Source organism: Emericellopsis atlantica, assembly GCF_019669845.1.
Source record: "Emericellopsis atlantica unplaced genomic scaffold F5Z01scaffold_49, whole genome shotgun sequence".
Taxonomy (NCBI): Eukaryota; Fungi; Ascomycota; class Sordariomycetes; order Hypocreales; family Bionectriaceae; genus Emericellopsis; species Emericellopsis atlantica.
The window spans coordinates 51,138-74,656 of NW_025764751.1; the positions used below are offsets into that span (position 1 = coordinate 51,138).

Below are 23,519 nucleotides of genomic sequence, written 5' to 3' on the forward strand. Positions count from 1 at the left end.
CATCGCGGCGAATAAGCAACTCCAGGTCACCAGCGCGAGTGAACATGAGATTCATGCTTATAAAGCCCCAGTCTGCCCTATCTTCCTGATACTTGACCTCACACATGCACTAGGCAAATTACTCCACAAGCAACCGCCTCATCTTCAGTTCAAGCACCATGCGCTCTGCATCTTTGGCCAGCGCCCTGGCCCTGGGCGCCTTCGTGCCATCTTCAGGCGCTGTACCCACTCCAATCGTCTCTCGGGACTCTTCCAACCCGTTCGTCGGCCGCAAGCTTTCCATCAATCACTCTTATGCAGCCAGCCTCGAAGCTACATTTGAGGCATTCATTGAAGAAGGCGATGAGCTCAATGCCCGCAAGACGCGGACGGTTCAGGGGCTAGGGACATTTCAATGGGCGCCTGCCATTAGCCTCCTTGCAAACCTCGACACTGCTATCTCAGCTGCGCGCGCAGAGCAGAATCAAGGCGGCGTTCCGCAGGTGGTGGGACTTGTTCTGTACAACCTCCCGGACCGTGATTGCAGCGCTGGCGAAAGCGCTGGCGAGCTGTCGGGGAGAGACGGCCTACGCCGCTACAAGAATGAATATGTGGATGCCTGGGCCACGAGACTGAGCCGAGCCTCTGACTTGACATTTGCCGTCGTTGTGGAGCCTGATGCTGTTGGAAACATGGTCACGAACCAAGGCGTACCGCTCTGTGCCGAGGCCAAACCCATCTACGAAGAAGGCATTGCGTACGCCATCTCCAAGTTGCAGCTTCCCAACGTCAATCTCTATCTTGATGCGTCTCATGGAGGTTGGCTTGGCTGGCCTGATAACCTTCCCCTGGGTGAGTAACGTCTTGCGTGAGTTTGGTACTTGATGCTGACACTCGAGAAGCTGCACAGCAGTTCAAGGACATTGTCGATCGTGCAGGAAACAACGCCACTATCCGTGGATTTTCCACCAATGTCTCGAACTACAACCCATTCCATGCCACTGTTCGTGAAAACTACACTGAGTGGAGCCCGTCATGGGATGAGGATCATTACACATCTTCCCTTGCGCCTTATCTGGAGGAGTTGGATCTGCCTACACGGTTCATCGTGGATCAAAGCCGTGTGCATCTCCCAGGCGCCCGAGAAGAATGGGGTGAGTGGTGCAACGTGGCGCCTGCCGGACTTGGCGCACCGCAAAAGACAGACCTGGAAAATCCATACGTTGACAGCCTCACATGGGTCAAGCCCCCAGGCGAGAGTGATGGCCGATGTGGTCTCGAAGGGGCCCCCGCAGCTGGCCAGTGGTTCAATGAGTATGTTCAGATGCTGGTGGAGAATGCGGACGAGGATGTGCAGCCTGCCGACTCTCTTGAAAGGGAGACCAAGTCATGGTGGCCTCAGTTTTAGCAGCTTTCGCGTGCGTCTGGAGAAGTCGTTCTGTATATACTTGACACAATGATCCTTCCTCATCCTTGGTCACTGAGTGTTTGCAGAACAAAAGGCCTCGTATAGCTCCATCGGTGATCATGGTTGCTTCAGAGTCAGTCAAGTTACTCTTCGTCCTGAGAGACAATCCCATGAACCAGGTGAAGCGACACAAGCATATGATCTGAACTCCGTCAACATACACCGGCTGGTCGTCCACTCCGGTGTGAAACGTTCAGTCTAGGATGAGAACGGGACTGCAGCCCTGCATCGCTCAGTAAACGCACAGTGATGCCACTTGGAACCTCTGCCCTTGCTAATACCCAGAGCGCATCAGGCATCTTCCCTGGCAAGAGCTTCGCTGGGAGTTTGACACAGCAGTGCTTTCCGCAAAAAACGCACAGGCACGGCCAGAGCGAGTGAAGCTGTCGGAAACTGCGGCCAAGTCCTCACTCCCAACCTCACACAGCCGGCCTACGCCTCGAGCATCACTGCTAGCGTCGCCGCCCTCACATTGCCCCGTGGCGCCTGTTCTAGAAACACAAAGTGTTGGCCAAGCCCCGATCCGTCGCCATGAGCTCCAATCGGCGAATCGGTCGGTATGCAGTAGGTTGGTGTGGCTCACCAGGCGTGGTCGGCAGGGGATCAGATGCGGGCGGAAGGGGCAGGCAGGAGAACATATCACTGCTTCAGTGGCTGAGACATGTAACCTACAACGTGGTGAAGCTTGTCCTCGGCGTCTACGAGGGCGGTGAACGCGTGGGTTGTGTGAATGTGGTGAGCCTCGACGCGACGAATCGGAAGCGAGGTTGCAGGGGCGCGGTTCGGAATGCTGGCATAAAAGCGGTTGACCTCCGCGTAAGAAGAGATAATGTCGCGATCCGCAATGTCGCCGTTTGTCAAGCCGCTCAGGCTCATGCCCGTCGGGTCGGGCTGGCGGAACTCAACGGTCAGGTGCAAGCCATCAGTGTCGGAGCTGTCGAGCTGGGGGAGGAAGCTGTGGATCGTGCGCCGCTCCAGTTTAGTGATTTCGAGGCGGTGTTGTGTCTGCTGCGCTGCGGGCTTGGACTTGTGGTGGATAATGTTGTCACTATCGTGACTATTATTGCCGTCTTTATTGTCAGACGCGTCTACCTCGCGATGCATGTTAAGAATTCATGACGCGTCGGCCGGTGTGTGCCCGTGCCGCGCGCATGTAACGTGGCCCTCCGTAGGATATTATTGTGTAGCGCGACGAAACGTCCGGGATCGAACATACCGTTTTCCATGGTTTATGGGGCGTGGCGGCAATATTCATGTCGCGGTTAACAATGTTTGCCGTGGGCGAGAGCTGACTCGCGTTCGATCGGTGCAGGCTTGTGTTTATTATTGACGGCAATCGTAAACGCAGGTTGTGAGTCACGTCGCGGTCGCTCCCTTCGTGATTGGTTATACGATGTACTGCGGGCAGGGCCTGTCGCCTACCCTGTACAAAATCCATTGACCTGCTGCGGTTGCGTGTTGCACTCTGGAATATATCAAACTGTCTCTAATTAGTTCCGATAAAGTCTATTCTAGTTATTATAGGTTTGTAGCATTATAGTACGCTCTTCTTCACGGCTTGAAATGCGCACTAGCCAAGGTCAATCACATGGACTTTTTCCACAAAAAAATCGCGTGGCACAATTGAGGCAACACCACAGCAGCTTCGAGATCAACCACGCAGTGCAATCAAGATTGTCCAAGAAGACCGCTAGAATTCTACACGCACCCGACAGCATACCTATCTAGGCGTAAGGCGCATCCGCTAGTACTTAGAGCAATCGGTTCCAAGTCCAACGGAATCATGAATTGCCGCGGAGGGAAGGCAGGCAGCTACCCACATGAATTTGACCCGTCCTTGTCGCTATTCGTCTACGGTATTACGGGAGGACGAACTTTCGTGGGGGCTGCAGTCGGAATCTATACATGAATATTAATTATCAGACGAGACTCGTGGCTTGCGTCGACGGGGACTCGGGGAGGCGGACAATTTATTTCCTAATTCGGACACTTTTTCACGGAGGAGCTTCTGTTCTTTTAGATGAGACGGACCCCGGGCCCGAATCCACCAATGACAGCTCGGATCGTTAACCTCCGTCGCCCCGTTTGGCCCGAGACGTTAGGACACACGTCTCATGACACACGTCTGAAGACAGCGACTAATAATTTACACCAAACTTATCTGTTTCACCTACTCAACGTGGGCGACGCTGTTTATATAATTTCTGTTGCTAGCCTTTTGAATCATTATAAACATTTCTTCTACGTTAACTTGTTTCCTACCTATTTCGTTTCCGGGCAAATCGTTCTCCCACAATGCGTTACCTTGCTTCTATTCTTTCGACCGCTGCTGTCGCCGCGGCGCACGGCTATGTTGAGTCAGCCATCATTGGCGGCGAAACATACGAGTTCTACAACCCCAACACAGACCCATACATGAGCCCGAAGCCCGAGCGCATCTCGCGCCCCATACCCGGCAACGGCCCTGTCCAGGACGTCACAAGCATCGATCTCCAGTGCAATGGCTACTCCGCTGGTGGTGTCGAGGGCAGTGAACCGGCACCCCTTCACGCCAAGGTCGCGGCTGGCTCAGAGGTGACCCTGTTCTGGACGTTGTGGCCCGACTCACACATGGGCCCTGTCATCACATACATGGCCAAGTGCCCTGATGCTGGATGTCAAGACTACCAGCCTGGCGAGGACGCAGTGTGGTTCAAGATTCAAGAGGACGGTCGCGAGGGCACCTCTGAAAACTGGGCATCGGTGGGTTGACCACAGAACGAGCATGGAGCATCATGTACTAACAAGCTGCAGGATGTTATCGTACAGGCAAACAACGATGGGCTCAAGTACACTATCCCTGCCTGCATTGAGCCTGGCTACTACCTCGTCCGTCACGAAGTCGTTGCTCTGCACGCAGCTTGGCAGTACCCAGGCGCCCAGTTCTACCCTGGGTGTCACCAGCTCGAAGTCACGGGAGGAGGCAGCGCCTCGCCAAGCGACCTCGTTAGCTTCCCTGGTGCGTACGCCGGCACCGACCCTGGTATCACATATGATGCGTACAAGGCGTCTGAGTATGTGATTCCGGGCCCGGATGTGTTCACATGCTAGATCGGCGCTTGGGAAATGGATTGGCTGTATATACTTGGTGGCAATGAACATAGTTGAACGCAAAGGCAACTCCGCTCTTAGCGTGACCATCTCTACAAGGGTATCATTTCCGGCGCGCACGTGTATATATGTCACCTCTAGTTTCTGTTCAGGTCGACATCTTCCAGTCCTCAAGGTCTCACCGCCAAGCCGTTCAAGCTTGCTTACCTGCCTGCCATGGACTACGTGTAGCCCCAGCTAGAGACAGAAGCACAAGTACAATGCGACTTGTGGTACATTCAAGGAAGCTTGAACCCCGACCCACGCAGCCTCTGGAATACGCCATCCGGATCATACTTGGCAGCGGCGGCCTGTAGTTTCTCGACGGCATCTTCCCCAAAGGAGGATATCACGTCCTGGCTGCGGTGCGCGTAGTTCAAATAGCGCCAACCCCAGTTAACGCCGAGCTTGTCTGCGTAATCGTCGAGGTCCTGCATGTACGCCGTGAGAAGAGGCAGCGCCCGTTCCTCAGCTTCACGACCATGAACTGCAAAAGTGAGCAAGAACATGATACCGTTGCCATCATTGATGTGGCTTTCGAGCCCCATGACGTTGCCGCCGTTTGCCACGCCCTTCTCGACAATGGATTCGGTGATGGGCTGGAACATGCAGAGCGTGTTGAGGCCAGTCTCTTGAGATGGGGCAACCTTCTCCAGCTCAGCATTTAGTTCGGTGAATTTCTCGACTGCATAGTTCATTGGGCGAGCGTCGTTCTTGAAGGATGCGGCGAGCCAGATGTTACTGTGTGATGGTTTAGCGGGTGCTGCTGTCGAAATAGGAAAGTCAAAAGGGGTGAACATACCGGAATCCGGCAGGTTGTCCAGACCCAAGCTCGTTAGCGACAGCAGAGAGGGTGTCGATCTTGGTCGTATCATCGTAGATGCCTTCCACAGCGTAGTACCCGTCAAATGCCCTTGGCTTCACCGTTGCAAGCGTGTTCTCAATGGCGGCATTGAGCATGGTGCCCCCCAAAATATCAGGTAAGTAAGCCCAGTAAACAATAGAAGAGCTGTTCTCGTCCTTGTAAACATTGTTCGTGAAGTCAACGAGAGCATCGATCACTGCCGGGCCCGAAGCTAAATCGTAGAACAGATTGCCACCCCAAACAACAGGTTTTGTTGGATCGGCGTAATCGATGGGGTACATGTCGAAACTGGTGATGAGCCCCAGATTTCCACTGCCACCCTTGAGAGCCTGCCAGAGATCTGGATGGTTGTCCTTGTTGGCATTGACAATGCTTCCATTGGCGAGCACAACCTCAAAGTTGGCAACAGTATCGCAGGCCATGCCATGAGACGCGGAGTAGAATGAGTTTCCACCACCGCTGACGAAGCCCCCCGTGCCGACTGTGCCAGCGCGCCCCCCTGCAACAGTGACGCCGTAGGGCACCAGTTCGTCGTAGACACTTTGCCAGTGACCACCGGGCTGAATAGACGCGAGCTTGGTGTCCGGGTCCCATGTTGTGGCATTCATGTTTCCTAGAGTCTGGTTAGCAAGCTTCAAGACCATTGCACTGGGATTTACTCCTTACCAAAGTCGATGGTAACGCCATGTTCAACGCTGTTGGAAAGAGTATGAGCACCATGTCCTCCGCCACGGATGCCAAAGGGGCAATCACCAGCGACAAGGAATTTGATTATTTGGGATGCGTCATCTGCGGTGGAAGGCTGAACCATGCACCAAGGTGACAATGCGGCACTGACAGACCAGTATGAGTCCAGACGATCCTCGTATGCGCTCGAGTCAGGAAAGTAAACTTTGCCCTTGAGTTTGTCGGCCTTTTGTAGTTCCAGACACTATGCGAGGCCGGTTAGCATCATTGAAGCATCTTTCAAAAAGCACGAGCCCTCGACTCAAAAACCGTTTCCGGGAAGAGGAGAATGAGGAGGTGACTAACACAGCGAGACACGCAGCCGCTGGCAGCCGAGAGACCGAGGGCGGTGACAAAGGCAAGCGCAATACTTGACCTCATCTTCACAGATCCTGCCAGAGAGTACCGAAGGGGATTGGACTGTGGAAAGTGACGAAGGGACAATTGTTTGACAATGAGTCTTCTGTTGACGCTGTCTACGGATGGGGCTTGACTTTAAGAAAAAGAACAAAGAAAATACCCGCTCTGTTCAGTCGGTATAATTCCATGAATCGCTGTTCTCAACCGTGCTATTTCGCTTCAGAATCTCCGCGCGGACGAAGCGCCTACCGGATAGAGAGCCTGCTCCGGGTTTGTTGGTCGACGATGTGACCACCTGCATACATAATTACATATGCATGTAGGCTACAAGGGCACAGTCACGCGGATGCGCAATCCCTGCTCTAATCCAAACAGCCCCGGCCTTATGCACACTCACCCATGCTACGTAATCCGACTATAGTTAGTGGCATTGCATTCGCAACGTTTCAGCTCTTTGTTTTATCACTCAACCAACAAGACACAGGGGCTTGGGCCTTGTTGGTTCAGTGATAGCCAAATGCTCGTGTGTGAATGGTCAGAGCGGGAGAAAACGGGTGATACCAGGACCCTGGCATCACCAATGAACTTGACAATGCGTCTCAACCAGCGATGGTCAGAACCAACATTGTTTGAAGGGCAATGATCCGTGTCCTCCGAAGTTGGAAAATTCAGGAAGACGGATCACGCAAGCGAGCCCAATGCGATATAAACTTTGGAGAATGTACATTCAAGTTTTTAAGCCTTGCCATAGACATCCCACGGGCGAGTAGCTCTCTATACGCCAATGCCTATTGTGAATGGCATACGGACGGTACTGCCCGATCCGGGCGACTATCCAGTTGATTTCGACAATCCGAGACGTCAGGCTGTTCCCCATGCATACTGGATCGCCAGTGTGGGAACGATTTTGAGTCTGTTAATGATGATACAGCGGCTGTACACGAAGACTGTCGTGATGGGAAGGCTTCAGCTGGATGACGGTAAGCAAGAACGTATTCCATTCCAGAACACCAAAAGATCTTGTACATCACGATGCAGGGCACTTTGTGCATGGCCTGCCTCGATTGAATCATCGCTGACGTTGTAGCTTTCCTGATTTTGGCCTGGGTATGCGTTGAGCCAACTGAACCTTTCTGACATAACGTTAATAGGAAAAAGACTAACAATGATATAGCTTATGTCTATGGCTACTGTTGGCCTTTGTGTTCGTCAGTCACCCTTTGGAGACGCCAATTGCGACAGTGTTGACCTTTTTTTCATACAGACATGTTTGCCACGGGCGCAGGCGGAGTACATGGCTGGGAAATTGACATTCCAACATACAACATCTATCTCATGGTATGTAAGTCGGCGTTGCGTTTGTTTCTGATTTTGTTTATTGCATACGCCTATCTACAAATGCCGCTGAGGGCTGACGTATATGCCAGGACGTATATCTTGCCGCGGCAATATACATCGTGGGTGGCAGCTTCGCGAAGGCCTCGTTGTTGATTTTCTATCTCCGTCTGTCGCCGCAGACGTGGTTCAAGATATCTGTGTGGGCTACCCTCGTTTTCATCAGTGGATATACCGTCGGCATATTCTTTGCGCTCATCTTCGCGTGTGATCCCATCGCAAAAAGCTACGATGCCACGGTTGTGTCGGGGACCTGCATCAATCGACCGACGCTATACATTGCCACGGCTGTTGTGAACATACTATCAGACATACAGCTGTTCTTCCTGCCACTGCCGTTTGTGGTCAAGCTACAAGTACCTCGCAGGCAGAAATTGGGACTGGTAGTGATCTTCTTGCTTGGGTCTATGTAAGTCACCCACATTATCAGACTTCATGTTGAAATGGCTTGCTGACAATTGCAAAGCACTATCGTCACTTCTGTGATCCGAGTGTCCATTTTGCCGCAAATGCTCACGAGCGTGGATCAAACATGGGTTATTTCGTGGGCCTCTGTCTGGATGTGAGCGCAAATTTCATTCAACTCCCCGCGGGAAGATTTACTAGCTGACACGTCCATCTCTACTCTGCAGTATCGTCGAAGCGAACCTGTTCATTGTCTGCGGCGCGCTACCGACTATTCGAAAGTTTCTGAAACATGTTGCACCTACTCTCATTGGCGAGACCCGATGCGGTCGAAGCTCAAAAGCAACGAAAGACGTGAAGAGCACTTCGGAAGCAATCGCGCTCCGAACAATCGGGACAATGACTACGAAACACGGAGGCGCGAAACGGAATCAATACTCGCAATTTGAAGATATCGATAGCGAATTTACCCAAGGCCGTAGAGATATAATAATGGTGTCAGAATACTCTGTCTCTAGCGGCATGGTTGGTGAAAGTGGAGAGGAACAACATTGGGCGGATGACAGTTCTGAGAAGGCTCTTAAGGAGAGTGGGCGAATTCGACGGACACAAACCGTTACCGTAGATTAGCATTAGGACTCGGCAAAGTTTACGCCTATCTCAGGATGCGTTCAAAACACTTCAGCACCTGGAATGTGAAAAAGCATAGAAGCCGCACGGGCTTATAACTTTCAGATGCGGACATGAGATTAGAAGTTGGGAAGACAGATACACCGGCCATAGAGAATGGCATCGGGCGCCGATTGCAGTCGTAGCGAGTACCGGAGAAGGCCAGGTGTTGTTCTTCGTATTAAATCGATAACTATTTAAAATAATGTTCGAGGAACTGAATCTGCGCCTTAATATTCTCTCGAAAGTAATGCCGCACGTCGATATTAAATCAACCGCATTATTCTAGGTAACGCAACTACTTCGTCTCCAAAGCCTGGTTGAAGGCATCCTTCTGGGAGGATGTTGAAACAAGGACGTCGTTGCCTGGGATAACAAACAGGGGCGGTGTGGGGGAGATCCTTAGATCATTGCCTGAGCGTTAAACTAAATATTTTTAATTAAGTCTGAGACGTTCTATAGTTCTCCCACTGGATTTCACAATTCCCTTGCTCAGTCATTGTGTCGTAGGTATCCTTGGTTGGGAACATGGCGTCTGTTTGGACGGATCAAAAGACTCTAAATCGGTTGCAATCAGTATAGTAGAATAACCGAGCCAGGAAGTGAACCGAGTTCTATCCTCCAGTAGCTCCGGGATGCGATGGTCAAACGCGTGAGGCCGAGTCTCGCCAAACACGGTTGGCGCGTGAATAATGGCATCTTTGATTTGCTTGTCTGTCGCTGCCGCATAGATGATATTGACATTCGAGAAGCTGCTGCCTCAGCAAATTATCCCGTCGCCGTCGACACAGGGCAAGGTCATGGCGTAGTTGAATGCGGCAAAGTAGTCGTTTCCCGCAGTGCTGGGTTCGACACTTGTGTCGAGGTACACCATCTCTGTCTCTCCAGTTACGATCATCATGAAGCAAGACGGCATATCCTGTCTTTGTTGAAAGCGGAGGCGAACCGGGGCAGCGAGAAGTAGCAAGTGCCGCCAAGCTGGATGAGACATACGAAGATGAGCGACCGGACAACCGTGGCACGCCTGTTGGGGGAGAGACGCAGAACAGGGGCGCCGAAGGGTGAAAACAAACTCCGTGGGTCATGATGATGCATGGAAAGATCTCGTGCCTAAGTTGTAACCACCCGCGAAGAATAGTGCTACTATGGGACTTGAATTCAATCTCTTGACGCGACAAAGTAATCTTTATCGGTATAGGTTTGAGAAAGAAAGTAACATAATTAAGAGCGAGGTAAATGTCTAGTGATTTAATGACTGCTCCGCGTCGAGGGCCATTCAAAAGCTCAAATAGAGATCCTCGCATTAGCCTAACACGGTACGTTTACTATTAGCATTCCTGCCGACCGCACAAGGGGCTGCGTGCTTACGAATTTCTCGGATAAAACGGCATAGGAATAACTCAATCACACTCAGGCGCTCTGTGCTTAAATCATGCGTTAGTAGTTAACCAAAAGCAGGTATTAACGCTATAATTTAGGATAGATTTAAGCTATATTAAATCAATGTCCGTTAGTGAAACTCTAGTGCTACTCTTTATTTACTTAATACCTAACTTATTTAGTCTTTTTGCATCCGAAACTATAGGGTAGCAGTCGGCTAAACGGGACATAATCCTATGTGGGACTACTAATACTAGGTAAGGTCGCAGTCAAGCACTTATAAAGGTTAATGCCTATCCCCAGCCTGATTCCACAAACTTCTTTCAATTGCAAGCTACAGTCTGCACACCTTAATCTTCAAGACTTTGACCCTCTTAAAACACGCTCTCAATAATATACCCCTGAATTCCCACCATGCCTCGAGTCGTCAGTCAGATCTCCGGTGCCCAGTGGGAAATGGATGGACCGTCTACACCGACCCAGAGATTCTTTAAGCAATACGTGGATGCCGTGGACTCCAAAGGCTATGACAGCGGCTCCGGCCTCAAGTTCTACTCGAAGGACGTGGTCTTTCACAACCAGAACAACGCGGTCTATCACGGAGGAGATGAGATGTGGGCTTGGATGAAGAAACTGTTTGGAGTATTCGAACGAATCCATCATGACTGGATCCAGCTTCTGGAGATTGAACGCGATGATGGGACAAGCCAGATATACACCCAGAATATTCGCAACCTATGGGTTCGCGGGAACAAGGACGAGATGCCCTCAGTCAGTATCCCTCTTACCATGATTGCTATCATCGGGAAGAGCAACGACGAGAAGACTCCAGAGGGGTTGCATTTCAAGGAAGTCTGGATCTATTGGGACACTGCTCTTCTCTTGCCCTTCCTTCCAAAGGAAGCTGTTGTGTTCAAGACAGAGAACGTCTTGCATGGAAATAAGGAATAGAGCGATTTAACACAACGCTGCTACTAGTTCAACTGGAACTCGCTCTTGGCTCGAAACAACGGGGAGTTGAATTATAGTGATAGTAATTAGTAAACTGTCTCATTATTATGATTGTCACTGCCGTGTTATTTAGTCAAGATTTCAAGCGGCATTCGAAGTACGGGAAACTTGGTGTAGCTAACAATCGGGTCCCCGCCGACCCCGCCTCTGCCGAAGTGTGGCGGGTCAGCCGCGGGGCGTCCCACTGCACCGGCATCACAGGAAGCGGGTCCCGGATCCACTCTGCCTCGGCTCGCTAGTGGGTCGCAGAGCGACCGGACGGAGGAGAGTTAGGAGACGCTGCCGACACTAGGTGATTGGGAATCGAGCGTAGGATTGATTATTATACATCCGGCGAGCTACAATAAGAGTTGTGACTTTCACATACATTTGCTCTCGATCCATACTATTAAGTCAATCAACCCCTCCCTAACATGAGTCCGGAGTATAAAGTATCTCTTAGCAAGCGTGCTTCGACCGCCCGGACTAGGCCGGCCGGTCATGACAACCAAGTGGGTTCCCACCTCGTCTGCCTTAATCTACGGAGCAAAAGATACGGTGTTAGTCGACGCGCAGTTGACCTCAGACGCTTCGCGTGAGCCTCTGGGCTGGGTTGATGCAAGCGATTCAAGTAAGGGTTTCGGGCCTGAAGCGATTCAGGACACAAAGACGTATTTGGGGAATGTTGACATGCTGAGCCCTAATGCTAGTACGGCTGGAGAACTCTAGAAGCTCATGTTAGAGATACATCCCGGGCGTCTGGATCTAGAATCTCTCTAGGCTGGTGCTGTTTTAATATAAAGCAGTCGTAACTTATTAAAACTTATTAATTATACGATAATTAAGTGATATATATATAGCTCGCCTACTTGTGACCGTCCTAAGCGACGACGCGATTCATAACCAATATCTACTTAATAACAGTCTAGGGTAAGGAGCAGTCCCCACACCGACGCGTTTAATATTGCGCTCTCACCGAGTCACTTAGAGTTCAAACCCACGACATAATCCAACCTAGCCTTTCAAGGCGGGCTACTCGTCCCGCACATTTGTCCACATACGTTCTAACCCATTCACGTAGCTTTCTAGGTATACTTGATCTTCTTCCGCCGTGCACGTGAGCCACACATGCGCTGGTTCCCGCGGCCGGCGCTGTCGCGGCGCGTGTTGTCGCGACGATCATATCTCTCAAGTTATCCAATTTCATCACGGTAACTTCGCACATCAAATACGCCCTGCTCCACGATAGCGGCTCCAGAGATTAAGTACAGGTATATTGAAGGTGTGGAGAACTTAAGAGACTACCGACCGGGAAGTTATCATCCTATCCAAATCGACGACCGACTTCACAAGCAATATCGCATTGTGCACAAGCTCGGTCACGGCACTTTCTCAACGGCCTGGCTCGCTCTAGACGAAAGTTCATCGAACTATGTCGCTATCAAGGTCGGGACCGCAGATGGAGACAGGCGAGAGGTGGATATCTTATCCCAGCTTACAACAGGAGTCTCCCTGCGGACAAGACGTCGATACTCCCCGTTGCCCTTGAACGCTTTAGCTTCGACGGCCCCAATGGAAGCCACCTATGTTTTGTCACTGTCCCGGCGAGATGCAGCCTGATGGATGCGAAAGAGGCATCTGAAACGAAATTGTTCCAATTGGATGTTGCCCGGTCCCTGGCTGCCCAAATTGCCATGGCGGTTTCTCTTGTTCACTCCCAGGGTCATGCCCATGGAGGTATGTGGGCTCTTTCTATTTTCGAATAAGCTAATAGCCGCGTGCCTTAGATCTTCACCTTGGCAATCTGCTGCTCCAACTACCGTCTTCTCTCAATAAACTCTCAGTGAAGCAGCTGTATACTAATTTCGGACCCCTAGTGCTGGAGCCAGTCGTTAGTGTCGATGGCAAACCAAGCTCCTCAGCAACTGGTATTCCTTCGCACGCCGTCTCCCCTGTCTGGCTCGGTGTTCCAAGCGATGAGATCACCATGAAGGAAGCAAAGCTATTGCTTAGCGATTTTGGTGTCGCTTTTCGCCCCTCGACCGAATCGCGCTTTGGATCCTACACTCCACTCGTGATCCGTCCGCCCGAGGCATTTTTTGAACCGACAACGCCGCTTTCCTTTAGTTCGGATATATGGAGTCTCGGTTGCGTTATCTTCGAGCTTCTTGCCCACAGGTCCCTGATTGACGGAATACTCACGACCCAGGACGAGATCACTGCACAGCAAGTCCACTTGCAAGGGCCCCTGCCATCCGAGTGGCGTAATAAGTGGGAGCAGAGATCCAAATGGTTCGACGAGTCGGGACGCCCGCTCAGCAACGAACGTGACGTATGGTCATGGGATAGACGATTCGAGCAATGAGTACAGAAGCCGAGGCATTTGTATGGCATGGACACCATCAGCGAGGAGGAGAAAGCTGCTTTGCTTCAGCTTTTACAATGGATGCTCGCATGGAGGCCTAGGGATCGCCCAAATGCAGAGGAGGTGTTGAACATGGCCTGGATGAAGAGGTGGGCTTTACCAGCGTACGAGGAGAGTCTAAAGGCTTTGACACACGACTCGTGAGTTTCTACTGTAGTAAATACGACACCACAAGCCCCTTCAGAGGCTTGGTCAATGAGTCTCACATAGGGAATAGCCTACCAACGTCTGTCCAGGCGCTCCTTAATGTTACTAACATGCCAAACACCACCGCGGCCAACAATCCACATTCATTTCTGCCAAATGTCATGCTCACCGCCACGTTCTCGCCTCCGCCGATGCGGATTGTCCCCAAAGCGAGACCAGTCCCAGGGTCAATAACATCAACTCCATCGCCAGCTCCAGCAAAGATCCATCCGTTACGCGAGACACGAAGCCCGTCGTAAAAGTACCCAATTGGGTTGTTAAGCAATCTCTGGTTCGTCAAGATGCCGTTCTGACCAACGTCAAAGGCGTACAGACCCCTGTTCCCGAAAGCATTCTTCTGCGAAACGGGTTTGAACTCGGAGACACCTGTGTCAGGGAGGTATATGACTTGTCCATGTTCGCTGTCCGCTATAGCAACCCCGTTGGCGTTGCCGGTGGTGATATGAACGACCTTAGGTCTCATAGTCTTCCCGTCGACGCGATAGACCGTGGGATTTGTAGGGTTGGCAAAAGGGACAATGTCGCGACCCTGGAAAAACTGTTAAAAGTCTGGGTTGAGATGAAAAGGCTGCATGAAACTCACATAGCCAGACTTGGAATCTGTCAACCAAAAATTACCCTGACGGTCAACGTCCAAATAGTTGAAACCCAGGAATGGCTGCTGGTAGAAGTTGTTGAGCAGAACCTCCTTCTTGAGAGTCTTAGGATCGATTTTGACAAGTTGACCAGTCTCTTTGGGACCGCCATCCGTAACAACGTACATCCGCTTATTGTAGATGACGCAGCCGTGGGCGTTGATGGTGGGGGGGTCAGTCGTGATATTGCGCAACTCGTTGGTAGCTGTATCCAACATGTACTGCCATGAGTGAACGCCCTTTTCTCCACCAGGGGGCCCCCATTCGACAAAGAAAAGCTGCTTTGTATCGGAATTATAACAAGGGGCCTCGTGTGTCTGAAAGGCGAGTGTCTGTACATGGTTGACTTTTGCCTTGGGACCAATAATGTCGAAAAACTTCTTATCGTAGGCGATAAACTGAGTCTGGTTGAGAAATATATTGCTATCAATGTGTTAGCACCCTTCTATTTGTAAATAACAGCCTTGAACTTACGCGTCTGTCAAATCCTCATCCGACGTGACACTCTCATGGGGAGCATCGAAGACCGAGCGGTTGAAAGAGCCCGGTAACACAGCAACCCCATTCTCTTGGTAAGAGTAAAGTGCCCAGCTTCCCTGGTCAAATTCTGTAGGCACGCCATGGAACAAAGCTTGGCCCAGTGAGGCCGCAACCAGCAATAGGTATGTGGCTGTCATGATGGCTGGGGTAAGGCGGCAATGATCTCAATCTATGGCAATTCTGCGATCGGACTGGGCTGGTAATGACATATGATTTATAATGAAAGAACAGTGCCGTCCCGAGGTCGGACCATCCCGTGGACCTTTCAGCCGTGATATCCAATCCCACAACCCCGGATTGAGGTAGCAGGATCACTCCGATAATCTGGAGATCGCGCGGAGAAGCGGGGGATACGGCTTGGAAGATGCTCCTCTGCACAAATGGCCCCATTCCAATTTCCGTGCACGTTGACTTGACAGTTATGGAGTTCATCCTCTGTCGGATCCCTCCGCAGAGAACAGTCATGGGTGCTGGAGGTCTCCGCAAAAGTCGCACCCAAGTTCATGCCCAAGTTGTCCGATGAGTTTCATAGCCATCGTTCCGGCTTATCTTCGCTTGTTTGCAGAAGGATCGCGACAAGGACAGAAATGTGACAGGGTCCCATAAACGCCCACCATTTCTACAAGCGGCTTCAAGATGGCACAAGGTCTCGTTGCTTGAGTGTGCCGTCGCGCGGCTATACAAGGAATAAGATCCAGCGAGGGGAGGAGTGTTTTTTAAGAAATAATATACATCTATCATAATTGGCTACCGTTACTTAGGTTCTGCTTGATGAAATTCAACGCGCTACCAGCCCTCAGCCACTCAATTTGGTGGCTGTGATAAGAATGATTCAATAAAGCCGTCCATGTAGCTCCGTTCGCCGTCCGGACTTGCATCGTGACCTGCTTACCCGGCTGTAACTCTTTGCCATCGACTCCCAGCACGGTGATCACATCACCCTCCCGGATTTTGTCGTAGTCCGCGGGATCATCAAATGTCAGGGGCAGCATGCCCTGCTTCTTGAGATTGGTCTCGTGGATGCGAGCAAAGCTCTTGGCGATGACAGCCGTGCCGCCCAGGAAACGCGGCTCCAGAGCGGCGTGCTCGCGTGAACTCCCCTCGCCGTAATTGTTGTCGCCAATGATACACCATTTGAGACCCTTGTTCTTCATGTTGCGGGCAGCCTCGTGGATCAACTTGAGTTCTCCGTCAGCGGGATCCTTGGTCTTGCCAATCATATCGAGACTGGTGTTCTCTGGCAGAAAGCTATTTGAGGCTCCCAGCAACATGTTGTGGCTGATGTTGGTGAGGTGACCGCGGTAGTTGTACCAAGGGCCGGCCGGGGAGATGTGATCAGTTGTACACTTTCCAGCAACCTTGACGAGAACCTGCATCTCACTGGCCCGGCCATCCATCCAGGCTGGGAAGGGCTCGAGAAGCTCAAGTCGGTCACTGTTCTCGTCAATTTCAACCCTGTACTGGCCTGTATTCTCCAGTACAGGCGCCTGGTACAGGTCATTGCCAGCGATAAAGGCGTCCGGAAGCTCCTGAGCGGTGGGAGGGGTGAAGCGGAATTCGGTCGTAGCGCCAGAATCGCCAACGACCGTAATTGAATCGGTGCTTGGGTTGAAAGACAGGTCGCCGGCGTAAGCAAAAGCAGTGGCGATCTCGGGAGATGTGACGAAGGAGTGTGTAGCGGGGTTGCCGTCATGGCGGCCAGTGAAGTTTCGGTTGAAGCTGGAGATGACCGAGTTCTCTCTTTCTTTCCGACATCTTTGCGGTCCCATTGCCCGACACAGGGTCCGCACGAATTGCTCAGAACCACGGCACCGGCATCGCGAAGACCTCCCAAGATACCCGCATCCTCGGCAGTGGCCCGGATCTGCTCACTCCCTGGGCTCACCAGGAAGGGTGTCTTGGGACGCGACATACCAGCATTCTTGGCCTGCTGGACAAGGTTGTGGACCTTCTCAAGATCCTCGTAGGAGCTGTTGGTGCAGCTGCCGACCATGCTGTGGCTGATGTTGGAAGGCCAGGAGCTCTCCCGGATGTGGGCTTTGAACTGTGACAGCGGGTGGTGTAGGTCAGGCGTGAAGGGGCCGTTGATGTGCGGCTCGAGAGTGGTCAGGTCGATGTGAATCACGTCGTCGTAGTACTGGTCGCTGCCCTCATCGGCCGTGAGCAGTGTCTCCTTGAACGACTCAGCGTAACGGGCAATGTTGTCGCGCTTCGTGGCTGAGAGATAACGACCCATGGATTCCGAGTACGGGAAGATGCATGATGTCGACCCGACTTCGGCAGACATATTGCATATGGTGGCCATGGCTGTAGCACCCAGAGTTCGAACACCAGGCCCGAAGAACTCGAGGATTTTGCCCTTGCCCCCTGAGACAGACAGGATCCCGGCCAGCTTGCAGATGATGTCCTTGGACGAACTCCAACCCTGGAGCTCGCCAGTGATGTGAATACCAATGACCTTGGGGCAGACCAGCTCCCATGGCAAACCAGCCATGGCATCAACAGCGTCCGAGCCGCCAACTCCGATTCCAAGCATCCCCATGCCGCCAGCGTTCGGTGTATGTGAGTCGGTGCCGATCATCAGCCCTCCGGGGAAAGCGTAGTTCTCAAAGATAGTTGTATGGATAATACCGGCGCCTGCCTTCCAGTAGCCGATGCCATATTTCTTGCTGGCGCTGGCGAGGAATGAGTATACTTCGCGGTGGTCGCTTGACGCCCTCTCGAGATCTTGCTCCGCGCCGTGCTCTGCGACGATCAAGTGATCGCTGTGAATGGATGTCGGCACTTGGACTCGTGGTAGGCCCGCGCTGATGAATTGGAGAAGAGCCATGGTGGCTGTAGCATCGTGGCAGGCCACGCGGTCGGGTCGAAGGCGCAGGATGGTTTGGCCGCGCTCAATGTCGCCCAGTGACCATTCATCGTGCTCGTGGATGAGATGGCTGTATAAAAGCTTCTCCGAAAGGGTCAAGGGACGCTGGGCTATGCCACCAACGCGTTGCAGAGCCTGCAAACGCGCGCCGTAGTCAAGCACATGATGCCTCTCCAGCGGGGCCATTGCGACCGGGCCCGAGTGCGTCGCAAGGAATCGAGCCTGGTGCGGCCGCAATTGACGGCTCTGACGCCCAGCCCTTGCGAGGGCTGATGGGCGCATCATGACGGGCGATGGTGAAGGCCAGTGTGTAGGGGGTGGTGATGGTGAGAGTCGGACCCGTTCAGACGCGTCGTGCGAAAGAAATCCTTCATGATAATTTCATTCGAAAGTCTGGCTAGGTACTCAAAACCTCGGCTAAAGAAAATGACCATGTTGAATTCAACTTGGGCGATGATGGTGCGAAGGGCGGATCCACCCGCTTTCACGGAGCTGTCCTTCATGGCGGCTTCACCCATCCGGAGCAACCCGGCCACATCGCGAATCCACATTGACGGAACGACCATGCGGAGTTTGACTCGCAGCTCAAAATTCAAAATTCTGTATGAGGACGCATCCAAAGTTGGTCGGCGTGCGGATCACCATTTCCGTTGGTGTTGCTGTTGTCGTTGAGCGGGAAGCTCCAGGTGAAGTCGGATGCGTCGAACTCCGCGAGGAACATTTCAACCGTCGGGTCAAACAATGAAGGCTGCCCCGCCTCTTCTCCCTGCCACATGACTTGGTTCGGTTCGTCCCCGTTATCCGGAGGCTGACACGTGGTGGTGATCTGATCAAAATCACATGTCGTCTGCCCTTTCGTGAGGCTCTGGTCTTGTTGTCCGTCGCTGCTGTTCATCTCAAGGCGGTGATCACGCGCTGGACGGGCAGTTGACTGCATTGACAGTCGCGGGGCTTTAATAGATGACTGCGAATCGTCTTGGTACAGCTTTCGCACCGTCAGATCGGCGACAGACTCGAAGCTTCGTTGGCCGTTTCTCGCCGAAGGCCACCATTCACCACCAACGGTGAGGAGGTTCGAACACGTCCGCAAGTCCTTGGAAATTGACGGAATAGAAGTGTTCCTCTGGACGGCGGGTGAGGTCCAGAGAGAGTAGATCAATGTGGCTCCGGCTGCAAAGATGTTTTGAACGGAACGCCATCCCATGTGGAGACTCTGGAGGTTATAAAGACGTTGATACGCGGAGAGCATGTAAGAAGAGCTGTCGAAGCAAGCTTGAAGCGACGCTGGTGAGGGCTTCTGTATGACTTGAGACGGTTGGTAGAGTAAGACGACTGCTGTGTGATATCGAATCTTGAGCTTCAGCCTCCAAACCTCGCGCTGCTGAAGCTCTAAATGTGAAAAATCGAGCGAGTCTTCTAAAGCCTCTGATGCCCACGTGTCGAGAAGCTGTTTTATTCTCCCCTGGTGTTCGGTTGAGTTCTGTGGCCAGGGGAACCAACTGGAATCGGAAGGTAGATGGTACAGATGCAGCTTGATGTCGGAAACGATGCGGTCGAGCTTGAATCGGTAAATTGAGTAGCGATGCACGGCGGCCATGAAAGAGTGCGGAACCACAGCGCTGGGAGCTCCTTCATCGGACAATGGTGGCTGTGGTAGTCGCACATCAAATGTTTCGTCTCGAAATCCCAATGGTCGTCCCTGAATAGATGAGATAGATCTGGAAGATTACTTTAGCAAATGGATTTCAATGTTTGATGGAGAGTAGAGGGCGGACCTATCGAGCGAGTAGATGGTGAAGAAGGTATAACGTTTGACTTGTTGCATGGCAAAGTCACCGGGTGGCGTCTGGGCTGGCTCGCGATGAATGCCAATCTCCACACAATACGCGAGCCCAAGATGAATCAGCGTCCATAAGTTGACTTCTGACGGCGTCATCATGCTGTGCACAACAAGCAAAATAAGAGCCTGGATAGAGGACAAGGAAGTCTGCGCGAATGCATCTTTTGAAAAATGCAAGGCCGCCCTGTAGTACTTTTGTGGGGAAAACTCGTAGATTCTGGATCGGATTTGTACCAAAGCGCCGATGTTGAAGACCATGAACAGTATGAAGGCAACCGCGGCCATGCAAGGGCTCTCGCTTTCAAGATCACGTGGATCCATGATGCGTCCGTTCCAGCGAAAAGGTGTGAGGGTGCTTGGCCACCCGTTGGGCAGGACCTCAAAGTCGTTGGCGTCTTGGATGAAAGCGTAAATGGAATCGATAGCGTCGAAGATGGAGTGCGGTTCAAGGGAAGGAGAATCAGGGTGCATCCAACGCAGATAGGTTTGCGCAAGCATGAGGGCATCGCGTTTCGGTGGCAGCTCCTGTACGAGGTAATGGTTGGCATGTGGTTACATGTGGTGATATAAAGGTTGGCCAACTCACCTGTTTGAGCATGGTTATCAATGACCGGAAGTATGTGTCATTAATGGTACGACGGGAACCATCGGCGTGCCAGGCGAGATCGGCATCACCATGCTGCGTAGACTCTTGACTGTTGGTGGGAGATGCCCCAATGAGGTCTGTGAAGAGACGGCCAGAGCTTGATCCGAGGTAGTGTTTCTGAGGAAAGTCTGAGTTGAGCGACAACATGCCCAGATTCATGGCAATGGTGCGAGCACGTTCCGGGAAGAGGGTATCATGATCGGGTTGCCTAGAGGGCTCGGCCGAGCGCTTTCGCGAGGGTTGAGACACCTCAGAGTTGGACACGGACAAATCGCCAGGGTCCTGCGGTGACACTCCTTGTCTCTCAGCGCTGGTGTTGGGGGGAAGGATGGCTGACTCGACTTGCGGTCCGGATAGGAGATCGAAGTCTGGGAGCCGTTCGCGGACGACGTTTTCGAGCCATTGTATACGAGCGCGCGCTGCATTCACGAAGCTTTTGCTAAAGTTAGAAACGAACAGCACAGGGATAGCCCAACCACCTGCGTCTACTCATTTACGAGGGATCACAACACCTGATTTTTGGCCATCGACGTCAAGGCAGACTTGGCCCGCCTTGGCACAGTTGGTGCATGCCGGTATCTGCCCATCGCACTAGGCATGGCCGCATGCGATAGCTGGAGTTCATCGAGGATTGCCGTGGATGGTTTCAAACAGCGGACGACTCCGACTCGGCGGCTTGTCCTGATGCGACCTGCGCCCGAGCTTCAATGTTTGCTCAAGGTAGCTTACCTTGATGCGCCGAACCCGGCAGCGATTGCATGCCAGCCGGACCTTCTTGGGAGCCACTGGGGTGGTCGACATGTATTCAATCGTTGTCGCAGTACTCGAGCTTCTTCCTGTCACGAATGGCAAAGTTGACCATGGGACTGATGTGCAAGAGAGGGCGTGGCAGACTCAAGGGCCCTTGATCGCAAAATTGGAGTCGTAGGTGCAAGAGGGAGGAAATGTGAATGTTGATAATTCACAGAGCTTACTCGCATACCGTATCGGGTATCCAAAAAGCGGGGTAGTGTCTGTGTAGCGATTGCATAACTTACTTAGTAATAAAGCGATTTATTTTAGAAAAATCTAAACTAGCTGGAAAATAATAGATTATTTGTGAAAAGTTTCACAGACGCTAATTTAGGACATAACTAAAATATGCTTTCCTCTATAATATGTTATAATGTCTTTTTTCTATTATCCCTTAATCCTTCTATTCACACTAAGCCTTTACTAAATACGAAGCTAGACCGTGCCGCGGCTATTACGTGTCCCATGGTGCAGGGTAATCGATCTCTTATAGTATAACGAAATTAGGTTCCCTTACCTCTGCTTTCCTTGAAATATCGAGGACGTATTCGTAAATCGTGAAACTAAGGGCGCCCGAAACCTATAATTAATCATTTAGCGTCAGTGACTTCTTAATATCTTTCGCATGGGTAGGGCGAGAAGATTCACACTCACACTAAGACGGAGCAGTCGGGGCGTAGTGCCTTTCCAGAGACCCCGTATCCCGGCTTCCTTTATCGTCTGGGCGACGTAGTGCAGTGTTCTCTGACCACTCCTGCCTGATGTACCTTGCATTTTGGTCTTGATAGTGTCGAAAGGCATCGTGGCGTAAACCGTCACCACACCCGCACATGCACCAGCAAAGGGAGCCGCGAAACTCCCAAGAGCACCTTGTAGCAAACTGAAAAGTGTGTGGTATGAAGTGAATCGTACGATTGCATTGGAACTCTGCTTCATGGTGACAGGAAGCACTCCGCGGTAAAAGCCACGGATTCCTTGTGAGGCTGCCATGGAGCGGATGACTGCAAAAGTCGACGTTGTTCCCTTTGATCGTTCCTCGACGATTCTCGTTTTGATGCTCTCCCCCGGTGTCACGACGGTGAGACTCTCTGTTACCCCAGCCATGACTCCAGAGACCATTGTATTAAGGGTCGTGGGCTTGCCTGTCTCGGGATTCTTCGGCAGCTTGCCTCTGACAATGTCAAAGGTGAGAAATCGAACGCCGGATTTCAAGGCATTGGAAACACAGAAGGCGCCTGCACCAGTGTACAGCGTCCGAATTCCATGGTCTCGAATCGTCTGAAGCAGGAGGCGAGGTGGGGAGACAGACGGTGCTCCCCCGGAGATAAGTTGCATCCGTGTCTTAATGTACTCGGTGGGATACTATGGTTGTGTGATAAGTAGGTGCCTTCGACCGAGTACATGGAACAAGTGCGCAGGGTAAACATGGTCCATGCAGGGAAGCGCAGTTTGAATATAAGACCTACTTACAGTGACGAGGGACTCGACACCGCCAGCAGCTCCTCCGGCTAAGATAGACTGCAGAGGAGTCGGCGGCGACGCAGCCATAGTGTTTGTCATGGTTCTGATAGTCGTGCAGTGTGTCGCTTGCGAAGGCCTGGAGCAAATACCGGCCTTGTTACCTGTTGTTCGGAGAAGGCACAACGCGGCAATAACGAGCACGGAGCGCAGATGGAATCCTTTGATTTCAAATAATCGCTGCCAACAGAAAACGATTCATTGACGACTGCGCGGTAAACTTCAAGCAACGCGTCGGCCTACTAGCGCACCATCCAAGTTTGCTGGCAGCACAAGCATCCTATGTAACGGACAGCTCCGATCTTGTTAGTACTTATTAGTACACAGCTGCCGCCGACGTCCATAGAATGGCACCCGCAGGCATGCCTATGTCCCGTAAGAGTTTGTTTAACACACACCGGGTATGTAATTGGAAAAACGTTGCCTGAATCACTAAATACATAATCGCGGCCGGAGGTCGAGCTGTCCGACGGTCCGGGCGACGGACTCTAACCACGGAGGTGTCCGCACGGAACACTCCGCTCGCCACGGACATATGGCTAGGTAACAGAGAGCGCCTAGCGCCAGCCACAGCCGAGGTTAGATCTTGAATTTGTTTGACTTGATCATTGGACGGAACAAGAAACAGTCTTTATTTTAGATTAATCCGCTGAATCATAGGGTCCCGCCTCTATTCATGTT

At 51.9% G+C, this 23,519-nt stretch overlaps 9 protein-coding genes across 9 annotated transcripts; 5 read left to right on the forward strand and 4 right to left on the reverse strand.

Moving 5' to 3' along the window:
* Positions 1 to 158: 158 nt before the first annotated feature.
* Positions 159 to 1,822, forward strand: F5Z01DRAFT_696188 (endoglucanase-6B; the record flags this gene model as incomplete). Its single annotated transcript, XM_046266279.1, has 2 exons — positions 159 to 831; positions 882 to 1,822. The coding sequence occupies 2 exons, from the start codon at positions 159 to 161 to the stop codon at positions 1,385 to 1,387; spliced, it is 1,179 nt and encodes a 392-aa protein (XP_046113728.1). The 3' UTR covers positions 1,388 to 1,822.
* On the forward strand, positions 1,770 to 2,905 carry F5Z01DRAFT_441225 (uncharacterized protein). The gene has a single exon (XM_046259774.1). The coding sequence runs from the start codon at positions 1,979 to 1,981 to the stop codon at positions 2,564 to 2,566; it is 588 nt and encodes a 195-aa protein (XP_046113729.1). The 5' UTR covers positions 1,770 to 1,978; the 3' UTR covers positions 2,567 to 2,905.
* A 667-nt stretch (positions 2,906 to 3,572) lies between these two features.
* On the forward strand, positions 3,573 to 4,613 carry F5Z01DRAFT_715371 (glycoside hydrolase). Its single transcript, XM_046266514.1, has 2 exons — positions 3,573 to 4,189; positions 4,241 to 4,613. Exons 1-2 carry the CDS (start codon positions 3,743 to 3,745, stop codon positions 4,535 to 4,537), a joined length of 744 nt encoding a protein of 247 aa, XP_046113730.1. The 5' UTR covers positions 3,573 to 3,742; the 3' UTR covers positions 4,538 to 4,613.
* Positions 4,614 to 6,647, reverse strand: F5Z01DRAFT_745932 (FAD binding domain-containing protein). Its single transcript, XM_046266939.1, has 4 exons — positions 6,474 to 6,647; positions 6,108 to 6,372; positions 5,379 to 6,054; positions 4,614 to 5,317 (listed from the first exon to the last, which is right to left on the reverse strand). The coding sequence occupies exons 1-4, from the start codon at positions 6,546 to 6,548 to the stop codon at positions 4,816 to 4,818; spliced, it is 1,518 nt and encodes a 505-aa protein (XP_046113731.1). The 5' UTR covers positions 6,549 to 6,647; the 3' UTR covers positions 4,614 to 4,815.
* A 580-nt stretch (positions 6,648 to 7,227) lies between these two features.
* F5Z01DRAFT_668148 (uncharacterized protein) lies at positions 7,228 to 9,018 on the forward strand. Its single transcript, XM_046264330.1, has 7 exons — positions 7,228 to 7,507; positions 7,615 to 7,634; positions 7,702 to 7,735; positions 7,792 to 7,865; positions 7,955 to 8,331; positions 8,389 to 8,484; positions 8,555 to 9,018. Exons 1-7 carry the CDS (start codon positions 7,312 to 7,314, stop codon positions 8,955 to 8,957), a joined length of 1,200 nt encoding a protein of 399 aa, XP_046113732.1. The 5' UTR covers positions 7,228 to 7,311; the 3' UTR covers positions 8,958 to 9,018.
* Positions 9,019 to 10,790: 1,772 nt separating this feature from the next.
* On the forward strand, positions 10,791 to 11,327 carry F5Z01DRAFT_740506 (uncharacterized protein; the record flags this gene model as incomplete). Its single annotated transcript, XM_046266843.1, has 1 exon — positions 10,791 to 11,327. The coding sequence occupies one exon, from the start codon at positions 10,791 to 10,793 to the stop codon at positions 11,325 to 11,327; it is 537 nt and encodes a 178-aa protein (XP_046113733.1).
* Positions 11,328 to 13,149: 1,822 nt separating this feature from the next.
* On the reverse strand, positions 13,150 to 18,228 carry F5Z01DRAFT_678393 (uncharacterized protein; the record flags this gene model as incomplete). Its single annotated transcript, XM_046265438.1, has 6 exons — positions 13,150 to 13,182; positions 14,108 to 14,527; positions 14,582 to 15,056; positions 15,108 to 15,201; positions 16,066 to 16,892; positions 16,964 to 18,228. 6 exons carry the CDS (start codon positions 18,226 to 18,228, stop codon positions 13,150 to 13,152), a joined length of 3,114 nt encoding a protein of 1,037 aa, XP_046113734.1.
* A 252-nt stretch (positions 18,229 to 18,480) lies between these two features.
* Positions 18,481 to 21,141, reverse strand: F5Z01DRAFT_441282 (uncharacterized protein). Its single transcript, XM_046259777.1, has 4 exons — positions 21,008 to 21,141; positions 20,469 to 20,961; positions 19,818 to 20,407; positions 18,481 to 19,760 (listed from the first exon to the last, which is right to left on the reverse strand). Exons 1-4 carry the CDS (start codon positions 21,019 to 21,021, stop codon positions 18,635 to 18,637), a joined length of 2,223 nt encoding a protein of 740 aa, XP_046113735.1. The 5' UTR covers positions 21,022 to 21,141; the 3' UTR covers positions 18,481 to 18,634.
* A 666-nt stretch (positions 21,142 to 21,807) lies between these two features.
* On the reverse strand, positions 21,808 to 22,868 carry F5Z01DRAFT_631032 (mitochondrial carrier domain-containing protein; the record flags this gene model as incomplete). The annotated part of the gene is made up of 3 exons (XM_046261761.1): positions 21,808 to 21,900; positions 21,975 to 22,682; positions 22,791 to 22,868. 3 exons carry the CDS (start codon positions 22,866 to 22,868, stop codon positions 21,808 to 21,810), a joined length of 879 nt encoding a protein of 292 aa, XP_046113736.1.
* Positions 22,869 to 23,519: the final 651 nt, after the last annotated feature.